The sequence below is a fragment of the Labrus mixtus genome, chromosome 13 (genome assembly GCF_963584025.1).
Source record: "Labrus mixtus chromosome 13, fLabMix1.1, whole genome shotgun sequence".
Lineage (NCBI taxonomy): Eukaryota > Metazoa > Chordata > Actinopteri > Labriformes > Labridae > Labrus > Labrus mixtus.
The window spans coordinates 1,911,634-1,922,803 of NC_083624.1; the positions used below are offsets into that span (position 1 = coordinate 1,911,634).

General features: G+C 44.0%; 2 protein-coding genes across 4 annotated transcripts in view; one reads left to right on the plus strand and one right to left on the minus strand.

Moving 5' to 3' along the window:
- slc49a4 (solute carrier family 49 member 4) overlaps positions 1-8,259 on the minus strand; it is a 178,605-nt gene extending 170,346 nt beyond the window's left edge. The window contains exon 1 of the mRNA XM_061053113.1: positions 8,245-8,259. The gene's annotated coding sequence lies outside the window, so the exon portion shown is untranslated. The remainder of the gene's footprint in view (positions 1-8,244) is intronic.
- si:dkey-91i10.2 (uncharacterized protein LOC555224 homolog) overlaps positions 1-10,795 on the plus strand; it is a 64,556-nt gene extending 53,761 nt beyond the window's left edge. For 2 of the 3 annotated variants that reach the window (XM_061053102.1, XM_061053101.1), the window contains exons 4-8: positions 51-237; positions 1,585-1,840; positions 3,965-4,554; positions 6,938-7,083; positions 7,403-10,795. In XM_061053102.1, the coding sequence (XP_060909085.1) occupies positions 51-237; positions 1,585-1,840; positions 3,965-4,554; positions 6,938-7,083; positions 7,403-8,237 (2,014 nt within the window). In that variant the 3' untranslated portion in view covers positions 8,238-10,795. The remainder of the gene's footprint in view (positions 1-50; positions 238-1,584; positions 1,841-3,964; positions 4,555-6,937; positions 7,084-7,402) is intronic. The other variant, XM_061053103.1, reaches the window with a different exon arrangement.
- Positions 10,796-11,170: the final 375 nt, after the last annotated feature.

Here is an 11,170-nt window from a genome sequence, read left to right on the forward strand (position 1 = left end):
TTTTCCCTCCCTCTCCCATCCTCTCCGTCCATCTCTCTCCTCTGTACCAGCTGCAGTGCAGAGATCTCCGCCGAGGCCCCCGTCAGGCTGTCAGCTGACCGGGACGGAGGCTGTGACATCACCGCCCCCTCGACTGACTGTCAGCCCTCCGCCGTTGCCATGGCAACGTCAGCAACGGCCTGCGAAGCTGAGGCTGGCGACGAGACGCCTGCAGGAGGAGAGGAAGCAGCAGAATGCGTAAGGATTCTTTCTCATTTCTTCTCCTCTGTTAAATGTCTTCATTAAGCGTCGTCATGTCTCACTTTTGCACGCAGACATTTATTGTTGCGTCCTCGGGAACTGAAACCGAATCTATTAGTATTCAAAGATGACTGGGACCAGTAAGGGGACTGCGACACACATACACACACACACACACATACAGATGCACATCACTCGCACATCCTGATGCAGAGGTATTTGTTGAGACAGGAGCAATGCAGCGCTCTGTCTTCCAGCGACAGCTCGACGTCTGACGATGCAGTAAAAAGAGGATCAGCAGCTGGATGCTGGTAACTCAGCGCTTTCTTCCTTCCTTCCGTCCTTCTCTTTCTCTGCATGGCTCCTCTTTGCCTCAGCTGCAGCTAGCATTGTGCGTTCTGTCTGTGCATCTGCAGAACAGGAGAGCCAGACCGACATGGAGTCTTGCTTGCATGCTACGAGGCTGCAGGTAGTTTAGAGAGCAGATGTCGAGGTGCGTTTTCTCCTTCTTGCGTTTCTTCAATTCTTCTGCCATGAATTCACAATGGAGCCTGCATCTGCATTCCCAAAGAAAGAGCTGCATTTGATATTCCAGCTGGACATGAATTATTCTCCTTCATTTATAAGCTGATAGCTGCAAGCTGTATATCATGTTGTTCTCCGTTAGAAAGGGATGGGAGCCTTTCTTCTTTTTCAGTCACGAGTATTAGCTGTTAGCTGACACAGCTCAGTCAACATTTGAGGAGCTAATCTTTGATATAAAACCAATACCATGAAATGCATTGATTGCAGGTGACGTCTCAGGGGAGAGGATACGCATGTCAAAAGGGAAGACCTTTGAACCTTCCATCTTAGGTCACCTCTCAGGGGCTTCATAGACCTTTAAAAGGATTTTAAAAGCCACGTGAGGATTGTTTGTCCGTGCAAGATGCTGCAGCATGTCGGGGAATTCCTCCCTCAATTCCAGAAAATCTAGGAGATGCTTTAAATTGTCACTGGTGTGACGTGTCTCATCTTCAAGGCTGGACGGTTTTGAGATTTGATCAGAGCACATTTTTGGATGTGTGGTCTTGTTGCGTTTAGCGTCTGCCACAAGACTTGGCAGACGATTAGTGCAGCTTCTCGGTATGAAATTTGGATTCTTGGCAGTTCTGCAGGCTGGGATCAGAGAGATAACCAAGATTTGTTATGTAATGATGTCATGACAGCGAACCTGGTGACATCGCACACAAACAAAATTCCTCACATAGTGGCACACACAAGCTCTGATCTCTCTCATGTCATCATTCTCACCTTATCTGCTCCTAGCATTGTGCCCTTTTTTTTTTTCATCTGTTGCCATAGCAATTTTACCGCGTGATTGACACAAGTGTCCTTCCCAACCGGCAGCACACTGGTCTGGGCTGCAGGCGCTCCAGCTCGGACGCAGCCTATGAGCTGGCTGAGACGGTGAGGGCTCAGCGCGAGTGTCGTCTCCGGCCTCACTACAGCGACCCCATGCCAGCAGACGCCTCCAAGCGCAAACAGCTGGAGATGAAGATCGCTGCCGCCGCGAGACTCCACGGCCACCGCCGGGACCGCGACAGAGACAGAGACAGTGGTGAGTACATGACACATTAGAGGAAGCTGTGTCACAGTTATTGACATGTTTTCTGCGTGGAAAGTACGACATGTATTCAAACAGTTCAGTAACTTTTAAGCAAATGGAAATAAATATGAAGCCACACAATTTTATAAAAACATGTTTTTACTAAAATGCATTAAGTGCATAGTTATATAAAGTTATACAAGGCTCCAGCTCCTTGTAATTTTTTAATTCAAGATAGAACATTTTCTGAATCTGTAATCTGCATCTAGATTAAAATAGTTATCTAAGTCTGTTGACAATCATGCCGACGAGAAAGAAGCTTCAATCCTGATCAGACATAAGGATGACTTAAAAATTAAATTGAGTCATGTTCACTGTAACTAGAATATTACCTCATCGTGTAAAGCAGTCAAATGTTGCTTGAAATGTGTCAAAGTGTGGTTGCATCTCAGCAAGGAACTCAGGAATATTGAATTCTTTGTCAAATAGGAACAAGAAAAGAATGAAGAAACCGACGATTAGAAAATAACCCTGCATATTTAAAACATCATTTTTGTTGGTCTGACAAGAAATGAGTATGGCCTGAAATATTTGCCCTTGAGTGTGACCTCTAGTTCAAATTATGAGTTGTCTTTGCTACAGCTCATAACACAAGAGTGGCGTTAAAAAAGTCCAGTACATCATAGAATTCTATTTTAGAGGATGAATAATGATATAAATTAATTCTATTTCATAAATAAATGATACAAACTAAAGTGACTGAGGCAATACAGAACAACACTTTTACCCAAAAAGTCTCTATTTCAGACAGAGCGCCCAAGAACGCTCATTCCTACATTTCCCATAATCCAACTCCTTATTATCTTTTTTGCCTCTGCAGCTTCCTGAGCAAACAACCACTAGCCTTCACTCTGCACACCTCCAGGTCAAAACACATTTTACTTCCATCACCTAAAGCCACGTTGAGATAACCTTGATGACATCACTAAGACATAATCAGGATTTGTGTCCAAAATGAAGAGGCACAATAATAGTTATTTAACTTCTATTACAGCCTGGGACTTCTAAACCAGATATTTCAAACAAGCCAAGCACACACATGCATTCATGCGAAACAAGCTTTGACCACTGCTTTGTACAAACAGCTGGGATTCGATGTTTCCTTCCTGTGCAGAACTCCATGCAGCCCACTCTGTTCCTAAATATAATTCTAGTTAATGTAATTACAGAACTGCATGTCCTCATTACACCTCCCTCACCTCATCTGGGGAAGGTGAAACCTCCTGAATTTGAGTAAAACTTCCAACTAGCCTCAACATTTTAGAGTCATTCCTATTTGAAAGGGTCATTCAGAACTGCAATTGTCATGGATTCACATCTCTTGTTGCACTTCTTTTCATGCCTGTGTCCGAATCCTTTTGCCTTTAGACCCATTATTTGCCTCACCCACCAAACACACACACACACACACACACACACACACACACACACACACACACACACACACAGATCCCCTGCTAATACTGTGGTCCTCCCTGTCAACAGAAGCTCTTTGACGCTGGACACTGGCAACAGAATGTCACTCAATATGGCATATGCTAATGTTGACCTTGTTGCTGTTTCCAGTGGATAAAAGTGAAAGTGACAGATACAATTTTTTTTACTCGGTGTCAAAAAAAAACATCATCGATATATAGAGGTTTTCATATAACTAAAAAATACCGTAAGATTTTCCCAGTGAAACAGGTTTGAATGAAACATTTCAATGTTTTTATTATTTACAGCTTGGCAAACAAATGCAGTCTCACACACACACACACACACACACACACACACACACACACACACACACATGCAGTATAGTATTGACATGAATGTGACCTCGGGTTTAGGGTTAGGGATCTAATTATTGGAGAGGGATGATATCTATAATAGTTTCTTCATTTTGACATGACCAGTAATCATTAGTCCAGATTAAACGGGCGTTAGCTCGGGAGCCTGTTATTACGGCTGTTTGTGTGTATTTGTGTGTGTGTGTATCCTGCCTTGCAGTGTAAATAACAAGGCCTGTGGCGAGTAAATCCATAAACATCACGGGCACTAATGAACCTGACCTCCTTCACCCCCTCTCCTCAGCTCCAGCGGCTATCCGTGGCCGCTCTGAGCCCCCTGGAGAGGAGCGCCAGGCGGGTCTGGGTGTGACTCGGTCCGGGCAGCATCGCTGGAGCACCATCAGCAGCCTGAGCGCCGACAGCGGAGTGGTTGGCCTCAGTGATGAGCGGGAGGAGGAGGACAGCGAGCCTCGCCGCCACCGCAGAACAAGGGGGGCCGATGTGGAACGGGTGGACAGTGGCATCGGCCCAGGTCTGTCCCGCACCTGGAAGAGACCCTCTGCCTCCCTCAGGGCCTGGGAGGCGCAGAGACCCTGTCCAGACTGCGGCCTGAGGGACGGGGTATCCAAAGAGCGAGGAGAGCGCATGTGCGAACGCTGCTCTAAACTGCGGACGGAGCGAAAGGAGGCCATCCTGGAGTTTCTGAACACAGAATCCAGCTACGGCGAGGACCTGCGGATCATCAAGGAGGAGTTTTACTGCCCCATGCAGAGTGCCGCGCTGCTGACGGCCGAGCAGCTCACTGTGGTGTTTGGTAACGTTCAAGAGCTCATCGACGTCAATGACCGCTTCACTGAACACCTGCAGGACAGCATTGACCAGGCCTTTGACCAGGTAACACACAATCCCCTCACACACACACACACACACACACACACACACACACACACACACACATATTTGATGCAGGAGAAACAGGAAAAGCAGCGAGACAGAGGACTCAGCCTTAATGATGCATACAACCAGGTGCAGTGCAGTGCCCAAAGATAGTCTGTTTTAAATGCATGGATGTTTTGAGGACTAACTGATATTACAGCAGTGACCTTTAGGGTCACATTTATAAAGACGTTGAATGGTAAGGTTTCTTTAAAGTGCCTGTAGTGCGATGCAAATATTTTCAATTTAGTCCACATTAAGTGAAGAAAGTCTTGGATCTAGTCTTAGTCTTGGTCTAAATACAAGATTATTTTCAACTGCTATCATTCATTCATGATGCAACATTATGCAAGTGTTTGTCTAGACCAGGGGTGGGCAACCGGCGGCCCGGGGGCCACATGCGGCCCCCATCATCCCTCAACGTGGCCCTCAGGTCAATTTTTACATATCAATTAATTGGAAACATGAAGAAAACATGAAATCATGAAATCCAGAAATATGTCCATAATAATATTTGATGACTGGTATATGTTGAGTTAAATTTGAGACATAATTGACTGTAATCGTTTTTTGTATGCTACAATTTGGCCCTCTGGCAGTGAGAATTAAATGAATGTGACCCTTGCTGTGAACGAAGTTGCCCATCCCTGGTCTAGACATATCCATGTAGCCTAATTAGTTTGCACATAAAAAACAGAATCCCTGTCAATCGTGTAAACACACCAAAACGATTTAAGTCTCTGGTTGTCAAATACCAAACGGTGAAAACAGCATGCATAAAAACAAAGAGAAAAGCTGAGTTTTTTTGCCTAGTTTTCAAATATCAGTAAAACAGGACTCAAGTTTACACATGGAGTTTTGTTAGGAAAGACTCGACCATCAAAATATTTTCTTCAGTCAAATGAATTCTGTAAAATGACTGAAGGTGGTTCGATAGGAAAAGCAAGTCTGAGTTTCAGTCAAAACGATCATACTGCAAAGTGCTCTTGCTTGTGAGGCTGGCCAAAGCAACACCATCAGGTGTGTGAAATCGAAGGCTACATGAAGTGCCTTCTTATCTAAGTTCTCTGCTGATTTCTTAATCTCTCAGCAGCTGTAGCCTTCGATCTCAAGGATTCGTCATGCACGTCTTTCCACAAACTCGCTCTGTCATTGGTGAAAGTATTTTAAGTGTCTGCTTCACCATCTTGGTCTGAGTTGCAGAGTCACCTTAAACTAGAGCATCTAGTTGGCCTGAAAGGTTTTAAACCAGGATAAAGGATCAATCGACTGCTGTATGTACATGTTTCTCTGCTTAAAGCTTCGGAAATGATGTAATATTTCTTTACTGTTTGTCTTTGTTCTCTGTCGGAAACATTTATGCTGCTGTCTTGACACTGACTTCAGAAAAAGACTTCTTACATAAATATTTTTGTGTCTAATTTGCTTAGTCATACCTTCTTCTTCACTCGTAACCTGACATTTGAGATATGCTCTATAACTTTATAACCCTCAGCCATTGATTCAAAGGGTCCCAAGTCCCTAACTTCTCCACTGTCGCCCCCCGGTGGTGGAACAAACTCCCAAACTCCCTTTGCACCTTTAAGAAAAAGCTAAAGACCCAGCTCTTTCATGTGCACCTACTCACTTTGATAATGCCGATAGTTTTAGGATTGTTTTGATGCTGATTAGAACTCTGAAGAGCAGCGGTCGATGTTATTCTTTTTGCCTCTGTGCAATGCCTTTCAGTGTCTGATTGGACTTAAAGCTGTTGTTTGCACTTACTGACGCTGTGGCTCAGCTGGTAGAGTCGGTCGTCTCTCAACAAGAAGGTTGAGGGTTCAATCCCCAGCTCCTGCAGCAACATGTCTGATGTGTCCTTTGGCAAGACACTTAACCCCGAATTGCTCCCGCTGCTTCATTGGTGGCATATGAATGGTATTAGTTATTTCTGATGGTCTCACTGCATAGCAACCACTGCCATCAGTGTGTGAATGGGTGTGAATGTGTAGGTGTGACATGTGGTGTAAAAACGCTTTGAGTAGTCAGAATAATAGAAAAGTGCTATACAAGCTCAAGTCCATTTACCATTTTTAGACCCTTGCTTGTGTTGTACTCATTCTCTGATGTACGTCGCTTAATGAATCGTAGAATTGATTCAAAACTCTTAGGGCCGGGGCATTATGTCAGCCTCCAATGATTACTCTGATCTGCCCAGTAAAGTATATGGGCCGAATAATGACTATTGGCAGATCAATCATGCACAATAATGAACAATGGCTATTTTAAAAAGAAATGTTTCCCAATGCAAGACATAAAGGAGTTGAACATTGACCACTCTCTCTCCTGTATTTGACCTCAGGGAGATGAAGATCTGCTGACAGTATACATAGGAGAGATCTTCCTGGAGTTCGTCAACATGCTGCCCGCCTTCCAGACCTACTGTCTGCAGCAGTCCACCTCGGTCAACATGCTCAACACGCTGGAGAAGGAGAAAGAGCTGCTCAGGTACGCACAAAGTAACAAGGACTCTTGTTTCTCTTTGCTCGTGTGACAGGAAATTTACTCTGGGAGCTTTCTCTGGTTCTTGCCAAGGCTGTTGAGTATAACTCTAAATGTACAAGACAGCGGGCTATTACTTATTCAAAAGAAGATCTATTTTAAGAGTAGAGCTGCAATGATTCATATTTTTAGACAGAGCCGTAGCACACCCATGAGTCAGGCTGTCCTCTGATTCGATTCCCATGAATCAATTTTGAAGAGTTGTGCTGGAGACATGCCTGTGATCTTTTTTATCCAGCCTATTTATTTGTGTTTGTTCCTACAGAATTTTCCTGGACGTTTCCCAGAATGACAACACGGCTTTGCGGCGTATGAACTTGCGCTCCTTCCTAATGGCGCCTCTCCAGCGTGTGACCAAATACCCGCTTCTGCTGAGTCGCATCATTAAGGTCACTTCTGAATGTCATCCCGACTACTCGCGTCTACGGGAGGCCAAGAGTCGGGTTGAATCCCACCTGGAGCACATCAACATGAAGACGAAGCAGGAGGGCAACGGTGTCACCTGGTCCCTGCGCTCTTTCCGCCGCGACAGCCGTAAAAACCGGGAGGTCATTAACATAGAGATGCGAGAGGTGTCGATGAAGACGGTGGGCTGGGCGAGAGAAAACACTAGATTCGTCATGGAGGGGCCGCTCCAGCTGTCCCAGCCAGCAGATGGTCACTGGGTGAAGAAGGGAAGCAAGGCCTTAAAGTTCCAGAACGTCCAGAGTCTGCTGATGGTGAGGACACAGCGGGCCGGGGAAACCCCTGTACAGGGCACTGACCCTGTGGCGAGGGGGGATCAAGTGGACGTAGGTGGAGAAAGCATACGAGATGGTGTTCTGGTTCTAATCAAAGACAAGAGCAGCGGGAAGTTCACCGTGTTGAGAGAGCCCATACGTTTGGGAAACTGCATAGTGTCGACGGATCCGGACAGCGAGGACACATTCGAGGTGCTCGACATTCGAAAGGAGTCTTTCGTTTTCCGTGCCTCGGACAAATCTCGCACCCAGCAGTGGTTCCATCAAATCAAGAGATACGCTCGAGACTTGGGCACCTGGAGGAAAAGGCGCAACGCCTTGCCCAACATCATGATCAACACGAACCAGGCCCGCTCCTGAGACTAACCAACCCCCCTCCGCCTTTGTCACACTGTAAATAACCTGAATCCTTCTACTGCAAAAACGAACTGACAACGAGAAGCATTTCCCAGTGAAACCACTGTCATGACTCATTAGATTTCAGAGGACAAAAATCGTTCTCAAAGTTTCACAGGGGTCGTATACTGTACAGAAGAAGTGGACATAGCCACTGTGACATCAACCACAAGTCTGTTAACCGCACTTTTGAAGCCAATAATCTGCATTTGGGCCACTGCCATCTTGGTTTTTCCAGAATTGAGATAATGGGGGTTGAGACACTTGGTTGTCTGGTTTCCATGGTATTGGCTTGACAATCACAGGTAGCCACACCCCAAAGCATACTGTGCTTTATTGGTATATCCTTAGTTAGTTGTCAATCTGGTTTCATGCAAATGTACTTCTCTTTGCAACCAAAGGCGTCCCCCCCCCTGCTGGCCATTACAGAGAATGCAGTCTTAAAGCACTTTGTCCTTGGCTTCACTTCTAAGACAAGGGGCCACGTCCACTTCTTATATACAGTCTATGGGTCAGAGGATGAGACAGCGCTTCTTTTTCTTTCAAATCTATGAGTGCGCCATGTTCTCGCAAAATGAAATACGAAGATTGAAGTCATTAACACTGAGGAAAATTCTTGGACAACCAAAAATCCTGGGCTGTGCTTGTCAGCCTTGATTGTAAAGACTGTTTGCTCCTGGAGAAAGAGAGCTGTGTGTCTGATGAAAAGCATGACTGAACATGACTGACTGCTAAAAAGAAAAATTGTGACGTCCTTTTTTTTATATACAAGGCATAATACAATTGGGGGTGAACACTTGTGGTATGAAAAGTCGAAGATGTGGTTAAGAGCTTTGCTCAGTGGTTTCTGTTTGTTGTCACTGCCCTCTCCTGTTTGTGTGTCGCCCTCTTCTGTATGTCGGCGGTAGAGCAACTTTCACTGCCAGGGATGCAGTTGAGCAGAGCCTTTTTTTGACAGGTTGAACACTGTGTTTTAAATTTATAAACGAGAAATCACGAAACAGCAATAACCTCTGCCTGTTTCAAAATAAGTAGCTAACGTTTATGCATTTTATTTCCAAGCATTGTCTTTTGGCATTCAGGTTTGTCCTGCTGTGTAACTCAAATTCATTGTGGCAGATTTACTGTCTTAAGTCTCAAACACGGTCCTGTTTGAAGGATGGCTTAGAATACAAAGGAAGTTTCTGTTTTGGTCAATCATGGGAATGAAATGACAGCAGTCTGTGAAAAGTCTTCTTAATCTTTTTGCGTTAAAATAATGATTAACAGGTTAAGTTTAACAATACGGATTACCCTCTGTACGTTTTAGTGTTAACCAGAAGGACCTTGTGTGGAGTCACACTTTTGCAGTATAAATTGATCTTACTCATCATTTGGTGGGTAAACTGTCTGGAAAAATTGAAAATGGTTGCTGTAATTCTCAGCTGTAAGGAGAGCCTTTTCGTTTAGTTTTTTCCCCTGTAGACTAAATCCCAGTTATGAAATCTGAAGTAACAGACCAAAAGGGAGAACAACTTTTGGAAAATCGGAGGGAGTTAGGAAATCATAATCAAACAATATCACATCTGTTGAAATTGTGTCAATCAACTAACCTTTTGACAAATCTTCACAGCAATGTAAGAACACAAACATGTCTCTAATACTACAGATCCTCACCTTTTACCCATAAAGCACAAGGCAGAAATGTGTGATACATAAATATGAAACTTGTGTCCTGGTAACTTTGGTGTTAACAGGTTGACAAACTCTAGTTACTCGAGATCCTCTCTTCACAAACACTTCCCTACCATCTTGTCCAGACCTGGTTTGAACTGTGTGTTATTATGTGGCCTAGCGGTGAGCTGTTGTGCCTTGGTACTTGATTACTGTTGCGTTTAAAGGTACTGACTTATTTGCAGACTGTCACAGTAGCATTTATCTCTGAGATACTGAAAAGTCTGCCCTCTGCTGGCACCTGGTTGAGATCATTCTACAGGCAATATAATTATTCCTCTTGACAGTCTCTGGCTGCTGATCCTCTTGCATATTTAAGTGTTTTTTTTTAAGTTTATTTATAAAGGCTTTATTTTGTTTAATGCACTTTATCATGATCCAGTAATAGAACGCTCTGAAGTATAACTATGTTACACAGTCTTGTTTATTCACAATTCTTTCAATGAGAAGAAACCATGCTGACTGAAGCCGATTCAAGCAGGTTTTAAAAAAAGAAGAAAAACTACTGTCATCAAACCAAAACTACTGTTTAAGACTGATGCTGTTTTATATTTGCTTTCAAGTAGCACTAGAAAAAAGGTAGTGAATCACTGTGTTTGGGAGGGCAGCAAGGATACTAGCTCCACACCAGTACTCGTCCTTTGCTGTCGAAAAAAAGCCGTTTCAGATATAAAAATATGAAAAAATACAAAGCCTACCGACTTTAATACGGTTTCTGTTCTGATTTCCTCATTTTCATTTTGAAACACCTGATGTATTATTTCCCCAATGTAATATATTGTGAATTATATTAAAAAATGTGAAACTTAGCATTGCTTATTTGTTCTTTTGTTTTGTTTTGGCCTTGCCTTTATTTTGAGACAGGACAGTGGATGGAGAGAGAGAGTGGGGACCTGCGGAAAAAGGAGCCACAAGTCGAATTCGAACCCGGGCCTCCCGCTTAAGGGACTATAGCCTCCGTACCTGGGGCGCGCGCACTAACCTCTAGGGCGGTGGTTCCCTAAGTGGGGGTCGCAGGACACTGACAAGGGGGTAGCGAGAATTCTTCCACAACATATTAAAATTAAACGCGACTTGAAATTGCTTATTTTAACCCTGATTATAAAAAATAAGTAGTTCAAGAGATGACTTGTGTTCTACTTCTAGCATTTCTTACGATAAATAGCGTGTTCAGGCTGTTGTGT